The sequence below is a fragment of the Zootoca vivipara genome, chromosome 17 (assembly GCF_963506605.1).
Source record: "Zootoca vivipara chromosome 17, rZooViv1.1, whole genome shotgun sequence".
NCBI lineage: Eukaryota > Metazoa > Chordata > Lepidosauria > Squamata > Lacertidae > Zootoca > Zootoca vivipara.
Window position 1 is genome coordinate 32,511,300 of NC_083292.1, and position 19,961 is coordinate 32,531,260.

Here is a 19,961-nt window from a genome sequence, read left to right on the forward strand (position 1 = left end):
GCGGCTCCGAAGCACTGCAGTAAAGGGGAGCATGCGCGGGTTTGACGTCTGTGGGATGCCGCAACCCCGCAAGGAAGATGGCGGCGCTCAGGGCTTTGTGGAGATTGCGGGCACCTTCAGGGTCATGGAGACAGGGGATTGCGCTGGGGGCGGCGCCCAGCAGGTAATACCCTTTTCACACCATCCTGGAAATAGCTTTCCCCTCTTTTTGTTTTAATGACTGAGGGTCTGCCGTTACGGCTACGCGGCTCCCTTCCCACACCGGTAAATTTCTAGAGAAATGTCAAGGTCCTAGTCCTCACGGAAGCCAGGCTGCAACGTGTGCAGGAGGACGCTTGTGAGGAAAGGCGCCGTCTGCATATGCGCAGAGGTAGCGTCTCTGTACGTCGCATCGTGCGTTTCTGTTCAGAGGCCAAAAACTGAAACAGGTTTGGGGGAGAAAAGATAATGAATCTCAGTTCAAAATCTGCGTTACATGTAGGGCAACCCCTTTGGTAGCTGGGGGGTGGGAAACCATACGTTGGACCACACACACACACACACACCGTGCTGACCGAGGCTGATGAGAGTTGGGATCCAGCAGCATCAGTCCCCAGGCCTGGATTCACTTTCTATATGCTCTTGCATGGTAAGGTAAATGTATAAAGGTAAAGGACCCCTGGATCAGGCATCCCCAAATTTCGGCCCTCCAGATGTTTTGGACTACAATTCCCATCTTCCCCAACCACTGGTCCTGTTAGCTAGGGATCATGGAAGTTGTAGGCCAAAACATCTGGAGGGCTGCAGTTTGGGGATGCCTGCCCTGGGTGGTTAAGTCTAGCCAAAGGTGACTATGGGGTTGCAGCGCTCATCTCGCTTTCAGGCCGAGGGAGCCTGTGTTTGTGTGCAGCCTGACTAAACCGCTTCTGGCGCAACAGAACACTGTGATGGAAACCAGAGTGCATGGAAACACCGTTTCCCTTCCCGCCACAACGGTACCTAACGTCGTTTCCCTTCTCGCTTCTACCCACCCGCTCAGCTCCTTGCAGGGATAAAGGGGGGCAAATTCTCTCCCCAATTCCCAGCTTCCTCTCTAAGATTAAATTCCAAAACAAAAAGTCCTTTCCCACCTTTATCAGTAGGTACTTTGTCAAGGCCAATTCACTATGCTCAGTAGAGAAAACCAGTACTTCCAGCCTCTTCCCTCCCCCCCTTCCACTTTACTCACAAAAGCAGATTTTAACAGTTATATATTCCCATCTTTACATCCATTCACATCAAAATGATTTTTGGTTACCAATATAAGTAAAGCTATAATATTAATGTTATTTTAAAGTCTGATTTAGTCCAATATTGACTATGAATATTATAGTCCTCTTTTTTAAAAAAAATATTGATTTTTAACCAGTTAATACCTTATTATAAAATAAGTCCACAATTATAATTCCATTCGGTTAGATGTCTTCAACACTCTAAAAGATCAAAAATTTCTTTCCCCAAAGTAGCATAGATTCAGAGAGTCAGTCCAATCTTTCTTCCAGAGAGGAAATTTGTAGTATTCTTCCATTAAATAACATTGCAATCCTTCTCTGCTTTTTCCTCCATTTTAAGTCAGGTTCAGTCACAGCATAGGTGAGATTCAAGTTCAAATTCAGTTCAAGTCAAGTTCGATGTTTTAAAAAATCTTGAGATTAGTATAAACGAAAGCTATGTGTAATCTTTTAATCCTTATTGTTCATTAGTTAACTTATCTCCCAAGGTAAACTTCATCAACACTTCACTTGTATGTATTTCGTGCTCATAGCACCAGGAACAGGAGCGGACTTCCTTTTAACACCCTCCACCACAGTCCTCACCTTTGCAATCAGCTTGTGGTAACCACTTGTGGCTGGATCAGAGGCTTTGCTTCACGGAGCTACAATGGTGCCTAGAAGTACCGTTTTTGGGGGACAGACGGGCAGGTGTGGAGGACTCCCTGGTCCTGAATGGGGTAACTGTGCCCCTGAAGGACCAGGTGCGCAACCTGGAAGTCGTTTTGGACTCACAGCTGTCCATGGAAGTGCAGGTCAATTCTGTGTCCAGGGCAGCTGTTTATCAGCTCCATCTGGTACGCAGGCTGAGACCCTACCTGCCTGCAGACTGTCTTGCCAGAGTGGTGCATGCTCTAGTTATCTCTCGCTTGGACTACTGCAATGCGCTCTATGTGGGGCTACCTTTGAAGGTGACCCAGAAACTACAGTTAATCCAGAATGTGGCAGCTAGACTGGTGACTGAGAACGACTGCCAAGACCACATAACACTGGTCTTGAAAGACCTACATTGGCTCCCAGTACGTGTTCGAGCACAATTCAAAGTGTTGGTGCTGACCTTTAAAGCCCTAAACGGCCTCGGTCCAGTATACCAGAAGGAGCGTCTCCACCTCCATCGTTCTGCCCGGACACTGATGTCCAGTGCCAAGGGCCTTCTGGTGGTTCCCTCGCTGCGAGAAGCCAAGTTACAGGGAACCAGACAGAGGGCCTTTTCGGTAGTGGCACCCGCCCTGTGGAACGCCCTCCCATCAGATGTCAAAGAGAACAACATCTACCAGGCTTTTAGAAGACATCTGAAGGCAGCCCTGTTTAGGGAAGCTTTTAATGTTTAATAGATTATTGTACTGTATTTTAATGTTTGTTGGAAGCCGCCCAGAGTGGCTGGGGAAACCCAGCCAGATGGGTGGGGTATAAATAATAAATTATTATTGTTATTATTATTATTATTATTATTATTATTATTATTCACTGACGCTTTCACTCGGCTTCACCCCCACTCTCTGCACCTCTCAGGATAGACAGCAGAGACCAGCAATGCCAAGGCGCCGTCTGTGAGCAGCAGGACCCCGAGACAACCCAATGCTCCTCTTGGTTTTTTTGGGGGGGGAGGGGGAGCACATCGCCCTTGTGCTCTTCCCCGGAAGCTCCATGAGGCCGAATCTGACAGAGCTGTCAGATCCGCAGTCCATCTGCCATGTCGCGGGAACCCGGAAGTGATGGTTTTTCATTCTTTTGCATAGTGCAGGCTTCCTCAACCTTGGCCCTCCAGATGCTCTGAGACAACAATTCCCATCATCCCTGACCACTGGTCCTGCTAGCTAGGGATCATGGTAGTTGTAGGCCAAAAACATCTGGAGGGCCGAGGTTGAGGAAGCCTGGCATAGTGTATGTGTGCCTTGTGGGTCGGTTCTTTATTTGTTTGTCTTTGTTGTCAGTGCGAGACGTTGGAATCTATGTTTTAAATTTTCTGTATAGTGTGCTTTTATCCCCCCCACCCCCCCGGTAAGCATGGTGAAAAGTGTGGTATAAATTCCTTAAATACAAAAAGAAACTTGTGTTGAACTGCCAGTAAAATAAATAAATAAAAATACAGTGTTGGGCTGGTCTTACAGACAACTGATTCAAAGCCAGGAAAACAAATAGGAGCCAGATTTGGTGGATGTCTCCCAAGGTCAGCATCTATCCTAGTGCCAAGGCTTGCCCTGCAACACAAGCTAGTCAGCATCCTATTTTCAGGTTCATACTGAGTGTTGCTGCCTGAGCAGATCTTAACATTTCTTCTTCCCTTCCTTAGAGGAAAGCAGTGGCAGCCTGATGTGGAGTATGTCGAGCATTATGGAGGCGCCGTCATGTATCCCACGAAAGAGACGGAAAAATGGGTCCCTCCTCCCTGGAACGGTGAGTTTCCTCCATAGAACTGAATGGAGTCTCCCTCTCATGTGGAGTTTCTCAATGGGGTGAAATATAGTATTGTTCTGCTGTATTTATTGATGTAGCAGTGTTTCTCATGTTTGGGTCCCCAGCTGTTTTTGGACTACAGCTCCCATCATCTGTAACCACTGGTCCTGCTTGCTAGGGATGATGGGAGTTGTAGTCCAAAAACAGCTGGGGACCCAAGTTTGAGAAACACTAATGGGCAGCACACAACTAACTTCTACTCAGAACAGATCCATTGTAAATAAATGGCAGTGACTAGCTTGTCAATTGATTTCACGGGGTCTGCTCTTGAGTAGGTTGGCTTCCATGCCGGATCAATTACAGAACATCCACACGTAATCAAAATAAAACAATCTCATTAAAAAAACACAGTGTGTGAAGAAACTAGCTTTAGAAATATATAATTCTCATTTGTTGCTATGCCTACTTTTGCCTCTGGCCTTGCTCACTACTGGGCAACCCAATCAGATGGGTAGCATAAATTTATTATTATTATTATTATTATTATTTGGCACCTGGAAGGTTCCCCATTCTTTTCCCTTACCTTTGTACAGTACACCTTCAGCCACACAAAACCCAGAGGTTTCTACACCCACCCACCCACCCACCCACACTTCTCTGTCTCCTGGTCAGCAAGGGGTATCATCACAGTTCAATGACACATTCTAGCCAGAAAAAAATGCATGCAAAAGAGACCCAGCAGGGCTGGTAAGCAGTGTGGCTGAGTTTGCCCATCCCTGGGTAAAAGTAATATCCTTTGCTCCTCCCACTTTTGCTTCTTGCCCCACCCACGGATGTGTTTCTCCAGTTGCTGGCCTGCGAGTAAGTGCAGCCATTAGGTTGAGGAAGGACTCCCTTCTCCTGCCTTACCAGCAAGATGTCTCACATGTGATCTTCTGACCCAAACAGACAAGGACCCTCCCTTTGAGAAAAACGTCTCCAATCTGACCATCAACTTTGGGCCTCAGCACCCTGCGGCTCACGGGGTCTTGCGTTTGGTCATGGAGCTGAGCGGGGAGTCTGTGAAGAAATGTGACCCCCACATCGGCTTGCTTCACCGGGGCACCGAGAAGCTGATAGAGTACAAGACCTATCTCCAGGTAATCTGGCTCACAAATCGCGCATGGCAGGAGCTGCTCTTGCACTCCACTCCCGCTTGCGGGCTTCCCATCACGGGCCTTCAGTTGGCCACTGTGAGAACAGGACATTGGACGAGAGGGGCCACTGGCCTGATCCAGTAAAATTCTTAATATGTTCTGAAGATCCTTGAGCAAGTCTCTAGCTGCTTTCAAACTATCCTTTTCTGGCTCAGGCTCTGCCATACTTTGACCGGCTTGACTACGTCTCTATGATGTGCAACGAGCAGGCCTACTCCTTGGCGGTGGAGAAGCTGCTCAACATCCGTCCACCCTTGAGGGCTCAGTGGATCCGAGGTGGGTAAGCAAAGCAGGCACCTTACGAGGGTGTGGTTGCAGCTAGCCAATGAAGCAGTGCCACTGACCTGCAGCCCATGTTTCCTCCTTGGTTTGTGTACCTTTAAACAAGCCAACATCAGGGAAGGGGAACCTGTGTCCCTCCAGATGTTGTTGGACTCCGGCTCCCATCATCCCTGCATGTTGGTTGTCTTGGCTGGGTGTCAGGGTCAAGTCAGCAATAACTCATGTATCCGTGAAGTTAACGCTTTATTCAAAGAAACAAACACAGCTCAGGCCAGTGAGCACAACAACTCTTCTCAGCAGAACTAGTCCCAATGAGGCAGTTGTGAGGGCTGGTGCTCCCCACCTTCCCACCACTCCTTAAGCCCCCCCCTCCCAGTTCTTTCCCTTGCAATCTGAGGCTCCTCCGTTCTTGTCTCTCTTTCCTCCACCTCTTCATGTCTCAGCAAAGTCCTGGGAGATCGGGGTGGGGGGTGGGGAGCTGCCCTTTGCCCTGGCTTCTTCAGCAGCCTGCCTGATCTCTGCCTCTTGGCCCCCCTCCTCTCCAGTCTCCGCTTCTGCCTCTGATTCTGGACTGCTCTCTGATACAGACTCTTCCTGCTCACTAAACCCTGTCACCTCTTCAGCTTCCAACACCTCCTGCTCCCAGTCCTCCCTTCTTCTCCCTCTGATCATCCCACCACCAGTCTCCTGGCTCTGGGTCTTCTTCCCTTGTGGGGTTCCCCAGCTAATACCTCCCACCACTCCTCTGCATCCAGCCAGTCCATGACATCGGGAAGGATGCGAGTTGGAGTCTGACAGTGCCTAGAGGGTCACAGGTACCTCACCCCTGCACTGTGTCCTAGGCCTCAGCCCTAAACACACTCACTAAGGAGTGAACCCCTTTGAGTTCCATGTGGCTGGGTAAACATGCTTAGGATTGTGGCGTTTAACATGTGCCCTATCCTCCCTCCCCATCCGTTTCCTTACATGCCCCTGGTCCTGCGTTCACAGTAGCTAACCTGAGTCTCTGCCTCCTTTCCAGTTCTCTTTGGCGAAATCACGCGTCTCCTGAACCACATCATGGCCATCACAACCCACGCCCTGGACATTGGGGCCATGACTCCTTTCTTCTGGATGTTTGAGGAGAGGGAAAAGGCAAGTACTCTTGGATCCAGCGCTGTCATCAGAGACGCAAGTGGCCTTGGTGCCATGGAGTGCCATCTGCCAGCTTCATCACACCCATTTATTCCAGACAAGTTTCAGAGTTCTAGTTTTGAACTTTTAAATCCTCATGTATCAAAACTGCCTAGGCGATCATTAGGCAAGCCCTCCACCCCGCCATCTCCAGTAGAGGGATAAGACTACTGGCATACCTCCCTAGATGGTTGTTAGGGTGACATATAAGGAGACTGCCTGCCTCTGCTCAAGGTATTCTCTTGATTCCACACACATCCCCCCAAAAGGTGCCAGATTCAGTGTCCTGAGCATATTAACCTTTGTTTTCAAAAAGTAATTGACGAGGTTTCTAGTCCTGATGATTGTGGAAGCCTGCTTTAGAACTCTGTGCACAAAGTCAGAACCCAGAAAGAGTTCTTGGGGGTGGCAGGACGAGGCATAAATGCCCTACTACACCTTGCATCTCCTGCTTGTTTCTAAATGATGCAAAAGAAGCAAGCCTGTGCAGATTGCATAAAACCCAAAACTCTTTCTGGTCCCTGTGGCACTACGTACACAGAGGGCTAGAATCCTAGATGCAAGAATCTTTCGCCCAACATGGGGCTCAAACCCACAACCTTGAGGTTAAGAGTCTCCTGCTCTACTTACTGAGGCATCCACAGGGTTCTTGCTCAGTGGTGTAGGAAAGTTGTTCTCTCTTATCCCAGTACTGCCTGCCGTGATGTGCGGCATCATTCTGACACCTCAAGCACGAAGTTCATAGCTGTGCAAACTTGAGATGTTGGGGATGAAACCAAGAAACCTACAGCCTTCGACAGTCTGGTGCCTTCTAGGTATTTGGGACTGCACCTCCTATCACCCCCAGCCAGGTCTAGTAAAAAAAAAAAGAGAGCATTGCATAGCATCATAGAATTGTAGAGTCCTTGGAAGGCACGCCAAGGGTCATCTAGTCCAACCCCCCTCTCATTAGCCCCAGCCAGCCTTAGTCCAAAAGAAGGCATCAGGTGGGGAACCCATGGCAGAATGGGAGAGGCAGTTGGGAGCCGTCCACAGGATTGCACCTGTAAAATGTCCCCCTTCCCCCCTCCTTTGCCTGCCTTCCAGATGTTTGAATTCTATGAACGGGTGTCTGGAGCCCGGATGCACGCTGCTTACGTCCGCCCAGGAGGGGTCCACCAGGTGAGAAGGCTACTTTGTGACCAGGCAGGTAGACAGCCAGGTTGGATTGGGCAGGTCTGAAGACTTGTTTTTCACAGAGACAGGAAGACCACTAGTTCTCCAGGACCGCCCTCCCCTCTCTCCAGGGGTCATAGTCACTGTTGGTTCTAGTCTTAGTTTAACACTATCCCAGGATATCTTTTCTACATTTTCTCCTCTCCTCTCTTTTTTTCCATTCCCGTCACTCAGGACATGCCTCTTGGGCTGATGGATGACATCTATGAGTTTGTGAAGAATTTCTCCATCCGGATAGATGAGGTGGAAGAGGTGAGGCGTTGTTGACAAACAAGGGGGGGCAGCCCTTGCCACGAGGTTTCTCTGTGACCACCCAAGCTACCGTGGCAGGCTCCTGCTGTTTGGGCAGTCAAACAAATATGCTTTCTTTCAGCCATCCTATGCTCCTCCCCTAGTTTCCCCTCCAAGAGGCAGTCAATATTTCATGCCTACTGAGCACATTCAGTCTTCATTGGGCTTGGGGGGATTGTGGGGGGCACTCCTTGGGATTGTTTGCGTTTTTCCTAAAGATCTTTCATACTTGTAAAAGCTGTATCTTTTCACTCAGATTCTCCCTGAGCCAAAAGATCAGACCCTGTTTTCATCTGTATGAATTACTGCTTTTGTTTCAAGGGTGTTATGTTGTATTTTTTTGTTTCAACAGTGCTGTTTTTATGTTGTACGCCACCTAGAGCAGGCATCCCCAAACTTTGGCCCTCCAGATGTTTTGGACTACAATTCCCATCATCCCTGACCACTGGTCCTGTTAGCTAGGGATCATGGGAGTTGTAGGCCCAAACACTTGGAGGGCCGCAGTTTGGGGGTGCCTGACCTAGAGGTTTCCTTTTTAAATAAGTGGCTTTAACTGTTTTAAATAAAATAAATTCTTATGCAAACCAGAGTTAAAATTAACCATAGTTTCAGGCTCTAGCAACTGTGCTAAATAAGGAGCAGGGGGAGAAGAGTCCTAGGCTTGTGCTGGTCACAGTAAACCATAGTTTATTGCATTTAAGATACGGTTTATCATGCTTAAACTATGGTTTGTTGTGACATCCACTCTCTCTGTTATTCTCCATGGTTTCCCCCCTTCCTCCTCTTAAAACAAGGTTGGGGAGCCTGTGACCCTCTAGATCTTGTTGGGCTCCAGCTGCCTGCAGCCAGGATAACCCAATGGTTATATAATAATAATAATAATAATTTATTATTTATACCCTGCCCATCTAGCCAGGTTCCCCCAGCCACTCTGGGCGGCTTCCAACAAAACATTAAAATACAGAAATCCATCAAACATTAAAAGCTGGTTGGGGATGATGGGAGGTGTAGTTCAGTAACACCAACCCTATCGTAAGAGAAATATAAAACAAAACCTGATAATTGTGCCATGAGCACAACTGACTAGTAGGAAATTAGTGATCTGAAGGGGGAAGAGCTGGTTGGGGTTCCCCACTCCCCCAATTTAGATTCCACGGTTCAGTTAATTGTATCTTTTCTTTTCCTCCATCCCTGCAGATGCTGACAAACAACCGAATCTGGAAAAACCGGACAGTTGATATTGGAGTGGTGACGTCGGAGGAAGCTCTCAATTATGGTTTTAGGTAACAGAGCAGTGAAATCACGTGGTGAAGCTGGTGTCCACCGGGATTAGGGTGTTCTGCATTGTGTGGGTGCTCACTTTAACCTTGGGCACAAAAGCTGAGTTTTCCCTCCTGCATCTCTCCTCTTCGTCTTTCCCCGTCAGTGGAGTGATGCTTCGTGGCTCAGGGATCCAGTGGGACCTTCGCAAAACCCAGCCATACGACGTCTACGACCAGGTGGAGTTCGATGTCCCGATTGGGTCGCGAGGTGACTGCTACGACAGGTGTGATTCCAGTTTCTGAAGGGGGGTTTACCTGCACTTGGTGGTCTGCATGCCCCCAAGAGCTTGTCCAGCAACTTCTCAGTAATAGTATGCAATTCTTCAAAAAGCACAATGTCTCTCTCATCATAAGAGCAGTCAGAATGGTTCATCCGATGTCTTCCTCTGCTGCAATGAGTCATGGATCCCTTCCAGAGCCTCCCACTTTTGAAATATTATCTCACCTGCCTACAGATTTTGACTTGACTTTCTAGCCAAGTCCATTGTGAGCTGTCACTGCCATCCCCTCCTTCCCCCAATTCTTGTGGCAATTGCAGAGAGCTTGGATTTAAAAGAGCCATGCTTGTGTTGGCTTGGTTTGATGCAGGATCCCTGGGAGAAGGAGTTCCTGCCGGTCAAACATTGCAGGACCATGGAGAACTCCAAATGAGCCACTTGGCTCCTTGGAAGGTTGGGAGCAGAAGGAGCCTTTTTAAGCTCCTGCTCTCAGGCTCCACCTCTTTGTGATGAGCTCTAGATTCTTAAAGGGCCCACCCTCTGGCCTGAAGGTGGGCAGTCTGTTCCTTAGCCCCCTTCCTGGTGTGCTCTGTTAATGGGACCTTCCTGGGATTTCCCTCTGTTGTTAATTTTAATATTAGCACTGGGTGGTACCCAGCCAAGTTCTGTATAGTATCTTATTATATCCAATGTTAGTCTAGTCAAAATAGACCCATTGAAATTAAACAGCATGCATAACTTAGGCCCAGTGGGTCTGCTCTGAATAGAATTTAGTTGGCCAAAACTGATTAGCCCTAAGTTATTCATGTTGATTTATTTAAACAGGTATGTTCTAAGTAGGGCTATCACGGGGTACAAACCGATAAATTTATATCCCACCTTTCCTTCAAGGAGCTCAAAGTGGCATGTGTGGTTCTCCCCTTTTCCATTTCAAGGATCTTCCCCAGCCCCGCCACTTCATTCTCACAAAACAACCCTGCGAAGTAGGTTAGACTGAGAGAGAGGTGAATTTGATGGCCAGGTGGGGATTTGAACCCTGGTATCCCAGCTGCTAGTCCACTCTAACCACTATGCCACACTAGTTGGGTCTGTCAGCAAAAGGCCTACTTACGAGTAGGACCCTGGCAGAGACACATGCCCGGCTGGCATGTTCTCCCCCTCCTGGGCGATCGTTCGGGAGCTTCATAAGCATTCTCCAGCCCGAACATCACAGTGACTGGTGTCAGACGAACACCAGCACACTTCACAGATACGCAGAGGTTTGCGCAGTTGCGTAAACAGATTCAGTAGCACAGCATTTGGCTAAACTACTTTATTTACATATAAACACACTCAGAGCTCTTCATCATGGCTCCCTCTCTCTAGCTTCACAGACAGCAGAGAATGAACAAAGAACAATAGTTCTACTTCAGGAACACGTAAGACAAACACCCTGTCTACGTCACTTCCACTCTGTGGAATGAAAACGCATACAGTCATATGACAGACAACAAACCTATGACTGTACACGGGGAATGAATCTCCCAACAGGGTCTACACTGTTGTGTTTTTTTTACTAGAACACCCAACATTTTATTTATTGCATTTGTATCCCACCTTGCCGCCAAGGAATGTGGACTTTGCCCTTGTCCTCCAATTCCGTTTCATCTTCACAACAACCCTGTGAGGTAGGATGGGTGGAGAGACCATGACCATTGCCCCCCCCCCCAGCGAGCTTCATGACTGAGTTAGAGATTTGAATTGTCACCTTTGACCACTACCCCACACTCCCTAACAGATACCTGTGCCGAGTGGAGGAGATGCGCCAATCCCTCCGTATCATCTTGCAGGCCCTCAACAAGATGCCCGAGGGAGAGATCAAAGTGGACGATGCCAAGATCTCCCCTCCAAAGCGGGCGGAGATGAAGGTAACCAAACCACCCCTGAGCTGAGATGGCACCTCCTAGTGGTGAAATGGGGAAGCTCTCTCCTTTGTCTGGGTTTTACAGTGTGTGTGTGTGTTTTATTCCCCCTCGCCAGACTTCCATGGAGGCCCTAATCCACCACTTCAAGCTGTACACAGAGGGCTACCAAGTTCCCCCTGGAGCTACGTACACAGCTATAGAGGCACCCAAGGTACAGTCCTGTGCTCTGAGCAGTGCATAAATTGGATGGAACAGCAGATCGGCAACAAACTGGAGCGCTCTCGTTCTGGGCTCCAGCCAGGCATGCCCTTTCCCTGGATATTCCGCCACTCTGATCTCCCTCTTTCTCATTGCTTCTTCCTGCACCAAACCGATATTCAGCATTCTGCTGCTACTGAGCATGCTCAGTCCATGCTGGGCTATGGTTGGGTTTCCTTGGTGCATTTTTAAGATATTCCCCCCCACCACCAAAAAAAAGATTTGTCCCCTTACTTCTGGAAGCCTCAGGATGCTTGCAAGTATGCTGATTCCTCTTTTCTTCAGCGTAGGCCCCATTTTTACTTCCGTCTAGTCAGCGCTTGAGTTTGCTGTCAGCAGGGTCGCCAGCCAAATCTTGCTCTCTGGTATACTTCCTTCTTACCACGAGAGCATCTCTGTAGCTTAATTCTCAGCCTGGACTCACGGTTCCCAGGGTTCCCTGGGAAGAGAGAATGATTGTTAAACTCCTCTGATAATTGTAGCTCTTTGAGGGGTGTCCTAACAACCCTCGGCAGCCTCAACAAACTGTAGTTCCCGGGATTCTTTGCAAGGAAACCACGACTCTTTAAAGCAGTACGATACTGCTTTAAATACATAGTGTGGGCGTTTCCTTTTTTATGTTGCCTGCCTCTTCTCATTGGAGTCCCAGAATCCTTTGCAACTCTCTCACTGAGGAAGTTCTAAAGCAGGCACCCCCAAACTTCGGCCCTCCAGATGTTTTGGACTACAATTCCCATCTTCCCCGACCACTGGTCCTGTTAACTAGGGATCATGGGAGTTGTAGGCCAAAACATCTGGAGGGCCGCAGTTTGGGGGTGCCTGTTCTAAAGCCATGCTCCGCTTCAAACTCTCTCCCCGCCCTCTCACACCCCAGGTACCGTGGTAACCCGGCCTCCCCATTTGGGTCATCTAATTCTCCTCCCCTCTGCTCTGCATTCTCATCCTGCAGGGGGAGTTTGGTGTGTACCTGGTCTCTGACGGCAGCAGCCGCCCCTACCGCTGCAAGATAAAGGCTCCAGGATTCGCCCACCTGGTAAGAGGGACAAGGGAGGGAAGGGGGAAGTGGCCAGTGCCCGTTGGGGCTGGTGGGATGGGAGGCGGGCAACCCAACAGTAGATGGCGCCAGAGCCAACGAAGGACAGAGCCAACTAGCCCTATGTTCCACAAGGGCAACGCTGAGATTGGGGAGGAGGAGGAAGCTGATAGGCAGGGCCACCCTCTGGGCTGGATGTAAGTAAGAAGGCAGGCAGAGGGGCTGGCTGGTGGTCAAGTGAGGCTGGGGCAGTGCACTGTTTTGTCTGTCCCAAAGGAGGCACCTGTAGGAAACCCAACAAAGGAAGCTTCTTGGTACCAGTAAGCTTGGGTGGTGAGGGTCATGGCAAGCCCTGCCCCTCCTTCTTTGCCTTGGGAAAAGCATATGGCAGGCATGTCCAACAGGTAGATTGTGATCTACTGGTAGATCACTGGACGTCTGCGGTAGATCACTGGTAGATCATTGGCTCCCCCCAAAGAAGCTGAACAAATGTGGCTCCCCTAAAAAAGCTCAACATTCTCCCTCCTTCCTAACCAAAGCTCAACCACTTTGACCTGAACCCCCCAAAAGGGGGTAGATTACTGCCAGTAGATCACAGTCTCTTAGGAGTTGGCCGCCCCTGGCATATGGCAATACGTCATGACCCTCAGATTTGGCTAGGTGTCCTTGCTGCATGTTTTAATAGAACGGGACTGGAAATATTTGCTCAGGGGGCTGGCAGGGGGAATTTCCCAGCTCTTCCTTGAACTATTTCTGGTAGTCATTCTTCCTTACAGGCTAGGAGAGTTCAGCATTGCAAAAAGAGGGACTCTGTCCTTCTGCTCATCTGTTTGACTGGGGTGTGTGTGTGTGTGTGTGTGTGTGTGTGTGTGTGTAGGGGCTGTTTCCTACCTCTATTGTGTTCCTCTTCTCATTACCTAGAGTTGGGAAAACTCTTTCGGTTGTGGTTTCGGGTGCACATGCAGGGAGGATGGTGTGAGTTCTGCATTGTACCCCCCCCCCAAAAAAAAACCAAAAAAAAACTCATTCAAAACTTGTCATGTTCCCAGAATAATGCTGACTCCTCTCCATCCGAGTTAAGCAAATTCCCGTGTTTCTTGTTACATGATTCTGTTTCAGTTGAACTTGCAAGAGAGGCAAATTGATCTCTCCAGATCACTGGGCCTCTCAACCACGGAAAACCTAATTCACAGCACAAACTTACATGTTACATGTTTCTTCAGAAGTTGGTCCTGTTGAGTTCAATGGGGCTAAGTCCTGAAAAGTAGGTGCAAGTTTGGAGTTTTAGAACTGTCCTAGGTTAATAGAATTGTAGAGTTGGAAAGGGACCCTAAGGATCATCTAGTCCAACCCCCTACAATGCAGGAATATGCAGCTGTCCCATATGGGAATCAAACCTGCAACCTTAGCATTATCAGCACCATGCTCTACCAACTGAGCGATCCAGGCTGGCTTCCTATGACTTCAGCAGGAATTATTTGCTTGGTGCATTTTTTTTTTTAAAAAAAGCCCTCAAGTTTCTAGACCTTGTGAAATGCTTTTTAAAATCAAGGCTGAGATTTCTCAGCAAGTTAAATTTGGTTTCCAGTTCTGCTTTTCCCCTCCTGTCACATTTGTGGTGGAAGGCTGTTTAGGAGAACATGTTGAGCCAGGTGTGGTCAACCTTTGGCTCCCCCAGATGTTGCTGGACTACAATCCCCATCATCCCCGACCATTGGGCATGCTTGCTGGGGCTGGTGGGAACGGTCATTCAGCAACATCTGGAGGGGCAGCGGTTCCCCACATCAGGTGTGCTGTTTTTATAGCCCTGGCTTGGTGGCAGCAAAGCACTTGAGAGCATTCCACTTCCTGACACTTCTAAACCTTAAATTAGGGATAGGGAATGCATGAGCCTCCATGCACATCCCCCGTCCTTCATCCAGGCAAACAAAAGGAATGATCAGAGTTTAGGCAAAAACACTGAAGGAAAGTACAAAGCAGGGCCCTTGGTGGGGTGGGTGTGCAGTGAGAGTCCTGAGGGCCAGATAGAGACTTTGGGGGCCGCATTTGAGAGATTCCTCACCCCTGTACTGCAGGGAGGGTGGTTTGACCACCTCTTTGCTTCTCCTGATTTTTTCCCCCTCTCCTTGCCCCATCCATCTGACATTTAATTCTATTGAAAATAAGCAAACAAACACCAAATCCATAGACATTCTTAAATGTTCGCCTCCCCTATCCATTTCTGCAGGCTGGGCTGGATAAGATGTCGCAAGGTCACATGCTTGCGGACGTGGTGGCCATCATCGGTAGGTCTGACTTCCATTCTTTTTGGTTGGCCTTTTTGGCTGGCGGAGGGGAGGGGGAGGGGAGGTGGTGGACAGGCAGGTGGGAAGCAGGTAGCTGTAGCCTTGTGAGGCGCACCTGTCTGGAGATTTCCGGGACTGAACCTGGGGCCGTCTGCATGCCAAGTAGATGCTGATAATCCACGCAGACAGAATGACGCCCCTTTGGCAGAAGAGATAGCAAGCAGCTTGCCAGTAGCAAGATGGAGGATTCCGGTGGTGGAATTCCCAGGGACTCGGTCTGCAGTGCTGACTGTGCCCACTCAGAAGCAAGCCCCATTAAATTCAATGGGACATACGTTCAGGGAAGTGGGGTTAGGACTCCAGCCTCAGTCTCTCAGCTGCTGTACGAGGGTTAGGAAACCTGCGGCGATCTCCAAATATTTCTGGACTTAAGCTCCCGTTATCCCTGACCATTGGCTGTGCTGGCTGGAGTTGCTGGGAGCTGGAGTCCAATAACAACTGGAGGGACATAGCTTTCCCCATCCTTGCAGACCTCCTCTCCAGGGCTAATTTAAGCCACGGTTGAGCCATCAGGTCTGGGTCTACCTGCTCCGCGGAGGATCTGATAGTCAGACAAGACCAGGGGTCAGCAAACTTTTACAGCAGGGGGCCAGTCCACTGTCCCTCATACCTTGTGGGGGGCTATATTTGGGGGGGAGAAATTGAACCAATTCCTACGCCCCACAAATAACCCAGAGATGCATTTAAAATAAATGCACACATTCTACTTATGGAAAAACACGGTGATTCCCGGGCCGTCCGGGGGCCGGATTTAGAAGGCGATTGGGCCGGCCCCGACCCCCAGGCTTTAGTTTGCCTACCCATGGACAAGACGATGTTTCCTCCTGAGCACATTTGGAAAGTGTTTCTCCCATCGTGGAACGAGCAGAGGGAGTTGACTCGTACCAAGTGTCAGAGCAGGTGTGGGGAACCTCTGGACCTCCAGATGTTGCCAATGGGCAGGGATGATGGGAGCTGTCATTCAGGAACATCTGGAGAGTCCGCATCTGGGAGAGTTTCCATAATGGAGTTCGTGGGGTGGACAAAGTTGTCTGCTAACATTTGATGATGGGCAACCCGTTTTCCTAAAAAGTGAAGCACTGGGTTGCAGCAGAGCAGCCTGCTTCCTAGGCATGCTTCTTCCAGGAGCAAGTCCCATCACATTGTGAAGTGTGGCTAGGACTGCAACCCTTCAATGCCCTCTGCTGCCAAATGTCTAACATGAATGCTGTAGGCACCATCCCTGGCAGCTTTCACGCCTCTCCTCCTCCTCCTCTTCCTCAGGCACCCAGGACATCGTCTTTGGCGAAGTGGATAGATAAGCGTTGAGCCCCCTGGAGCGAACCACAGCATCTCCTCGTAGAGGGGGAATCCCTCCTGAATTGACACCTCCCAGCAAGGACCGTGTCTCTCTCTCTCTCTCTGTGTACAGTCTTGTGTGGCCCTTCTTGCACTGCAGGCAGGGCTTAGCTATAATTAAACAAAATGCTCTCGGCAAACTCAGGGTGCGTCTCTGTGTGTTTGTGATGAGGAATCTGCCAGCGGGGCCTCCCCTCCGCCTCCCTCAGCTTCCTCTTCCTTTGCTTAAGGCTGAAGCTCTCAGAGTTCTCTTTTTCCCATTCTCTCTGTCTGTCAGTGCTGGGCCATAAAAAAAAAAAGCAAATGCATGCACACAGACATCATTTTGCTTTGCAGACAGTACAGGCTGCGTTCAACCCTCAGCAGCTCCCGAGAGAACAAACAGTGGTTGGGAGCCAGTCTTCAGCAGCTGGGCCTAATTTGGCCCAGCATGAGTCCTCAATTGGCCATGTTTATTTCTTCATTATTTCCATTTCTATGCGACTTACTGTCTGAAAAATTCATATACAGTGATACCTTGGTTTACGAACTTAATCCATTCCAGAAGTCTGTTCTTAAACCAAATGGATTAATCCGTTCCAGACTTTAAAAACAACCCCTAAATCCGCAACTTAACATGAATTTTACTACCTAACGAGACCATTGATCCATAAAAGGAAAGCAATAATCAATGTACTGTACTATAAAATAAATAAAACAGTATTGTAGATGATGAAATTTTTTTTAAAAATTGTTACCTGCACTGATGATAGTAATTGTTTGGATGGGGGGGGCGGCTTTTATCCATTTCCGCAGTCACACGATCAATCAATCAATCAGTAAGTAGCTGAACTGGGATCCACACAGATCCCCCCCATGCTGCTGCGGGAAACGCTCCCTAGAGCGTGCGCCTCCTGCAGCGGCATGGGGGGGGAAGTTGCACTCCTGCAAGCCAGCTGGCTGGCGGGCGCTCAGCTTCCCCCCCCCCCCGCACAGCTGCGGGAAACACCCTCCTTCTCCGCTGCTGGACAACAGAAGTGTGGCACTCAAACAGAGACCATTCGGATTCCAAAAAAAGTTCGCTAACCGGAACACCTTCTTCCGGTTTTGAAGTGTTCGTGTTCCAAATAGTTTGTGAACTAGACTGTTCATAGACCAAGGTACCGCTGTATTTCTCTATCATTCCTTTTTCTCAAGCTTGCATGCGTGGTTCTCTCCTTCTCCCTTTAATCCCCCACAACAACCTTGCATGGTAGGCTGGGCTGAGTTTCTTGGCTCAAGGTCACCTGGTGAGTTTCATGGCAGAGTAAAGACTCAAAGCCTGGTCACCCAGCTCCTAGTCCAACACTATAACCACTACGTCATACTGCCTTGAAACATCTTGAAGCAGTTTACAGTAGGCAAATATGCAAAATCAATATGGTAAGTTCAGTAAAATCGTGTCAAAATACATAAATATCCATAAACATAAAACCAGAGACCACGACAAGGCAGTATAATATAAAATTTCAATAATTTAATCACTCACCATCCATTTCCTACAACCTCTGACCATTCACTGCTTGAAGTCATTCATACATTAACTGCTCACACTCAACAGTCTTGCAGCCCACGCCACATGCAAAGGGTCACTCACGCATACACATATAAGGTACAATCCTGACTCCTGAAGCAGTAATGGACTTGTGGTTTGCAACTCAGTTTCAAAACGTGGTTGGAGAGCCTCAATTCACAGCCTCACAGAAATCATCCCGCTGCTAAAGATGGCATAGATTCAGACATAATCCTATGGCCATAATTATGTCTGAATGCAAAACGTAAAAAGAGTGTTTATGTTCATTCTACAGCCTTTACTCTGCCCCACCCCACTGCCTAGTTTTTGCCAATTTCGTTTATGTAGCAAAACTTACATAATGCTTGATTGCAACGAAACCTCCAGAAACAAACAAAAATACTGTAATATCAATAAAAGACAATTAAAAGCAAGTACTTAAGAATGCTGAAAATACAAATCAACAGTAAGATAAAAGAGAACAAAACACATGGCAGCAGTCTAACATCTCTGGATAGTCTTGCCTAAACAACGGTGTTTTAAGCAGGCACCGGAAGGAGTACAGCAGAGGCCCCTGCCTGACATCAAGAAGCAGGGAGTTCCAAAGTATAGCCAGAGCCACACTAAAAGGTTACTGTGGTTTTGTTTAAAGAAGTGTGAAAGGAGCATTATTTGGCACCTGATACAGGACCAGCGGGTGGCGCTGTGGTCTAAACCACAGAGCCTAGGGCTTGCTGCCCCACGACGGGGTGAGCTCCCGTAAAGGTCGGTCCCAGCTCCTAGCAGTAACGGCTCGGTCCCAGCTCCTAGCAGTCTGAAAGCACATCAAAGTGCAAGTAGATAAATAGGGAAGGTAAATGGCGTTTCCGTGAGCTGCTCTGGTTCGCCAGAAGTGACACTGTCCTGCTGGCCACATGACCTGGAAGCTGTCCGCGGACAAACGCCGGCTCCCTCGGCCTGTAAAGTGAGATGAGCGCCGCAACCCCAGAGTCATTCGCAACTGGACTTAGCGGTCAGGGGTCCCTTTACCTTTATCTTTTTTACAGGACCAGCACTAGGCATCCAGAGACCTTTGCCACCCTTAGTCTTCGGCACATCTTCCAAAAAGAAGAAGAAAAGTGTTTTGCTTTGGTTGACTGAAGCCAGCTGAAGCGTGTGCCTATATTGGAGGATTTGTGGCTTCTGTGGGTACCGTGCAATAAGTCTTTGAGTGTTCATACTGTGGATCTAATTTGAAGGCAGGCAGGCGAGGGTCCAAATGAAAGCAAGAGTAAATTGTTGTTTTTTAAAATCTCTGGAAGGGACAGATGCCTGCCTTGGATGGAAACTCTCAAGAACAGGCAATTTCAAAATATCCAGATGCTGAATGCGATAAATCAGATACCAATATCTGATTTCACTCCCACAAAATACACATTGAGGCTGTTTTTGTAGGGGAAGGGAAAGCCCAGCAAGCAAGAGAAGCACTTTTGCAACTGTTTTTTTCACTCTTTGTACCTTTCTGGGTTTAAAGCATCAATTTACTGGCACAGATTTTTTTTAAAAAAAAATGCAGGGAACTCTCGAGTAAATGAATTGCTCAGTTGAGATGTGAGCTGTTGCCCTCTTCTTTGAACAGCCTGGAAAATGCATTAAAGCTATTAATTTTGGTATGGAAACAAAGACAGTGAAAGACACAACGGAGCCTGTCCTCAAGAGTGTAATGTGTATTTGTTTTATACCCTTCAGATATGTTGGACTACAGCCAGCAGTGCTGATGGAGACTCAAGGGAGCTGTAGTCCAAAACATCTTGAGGGCACCAGGTTCGGGAGAGCCTTCAGAGTAACGGATCTCTGCCCTGAGGAACCTACAATCTAAAATGCAGTTAACTGTCTATTAAATGTTTTGGTGCAGTACTCAAAATATGGTCTCATACCCTGGAGGAAGGGAAATGCTCTCAGGTGCTAACGCCTCAGTTCAAGGAGGGTAAAGCCTTTTACCAAAACACTTTCCCAAAATCAGAGTTCAAGGTGCAGAGTAGTCTCAACAAACCAAGTTAGAGCACGGAGACCTGTATTTTCAGCAATAGGAAAGCTCAAGAGGCAAAGTCTTATATACTATGGCCTCCTTAAGCACAATGGTTGGTAGTGAAAGAGTGTCAGGGACTGCTTACTCAGGAGGAGGCCAAA

General features: G+C 48.4%; 1 protein-coding gene across 1 annotated transcript; it reads left to right on the forward strand.

The window, feature by feature from the left end:
- The first annotated feature begins 8 nt into the window (after positions 1 to 8).
- Positions 9 to 16,401, forward strand: NDUFS2 (NADH:ubiquinone oxidoreductase core subunit S2). The gene is made up of 14 exons (XM_035098713.2): positions 9 to 163; positions 3,583 to 3,686; positions 4,635 to 4,825; positions 5,038 to 5,158; positions 6,186 to 6,298; positions 7,424 to 7,498; positions 7,727 to 7,804; positions 9,041 to 9,126; positions 9,270 to 9,389; positions 11,161 to 11,290; positions 11,403 to 11,498; positions 12,495 to 12,578; positions 14,806 to 14,863; positions 16,187 to 16,401. The coding sequence occupies exons 1-14, from the start codon at positions 78 to 80 to the stop codon at positions 16,222 to 16,224; spliced, it is 1,380 nt and encodes a 459-aa protein (XP_034954604.2). The 5' UTR covers positions 9 to 77; the 3' UTR covers positions 16,225 to 16,401.
- The last annotated feature ends 3,560 nt before the right edge of the window (positions 16,402 to 19,961 follow it).

Bases quoted from the DNA above. Each gene is read 5' to 3' on its own strand.
- NDUFS2 (XM_035098713.2), top strand. From the start codon at position 78: ATGGCGGCGCTCAGGGCTTTGTGGAGATTGCGGGCACCTTCAGGGTCA. The intron at 5,159-6,185 runs GTGGGTAAGCAA...CCTCCTTTCCAG, and splicing joins GAGGGCTCAGTGGATCCGAG to TTCTCTTTGGCGAAATCACG. The intron at 12,579-14,805 runs GTAAGAGGGACA...CCATTTCTGCAG, and splicing joins CTCCAGGATTCGCCCACCTG to GCTGGGCTGGATAAGATGTC.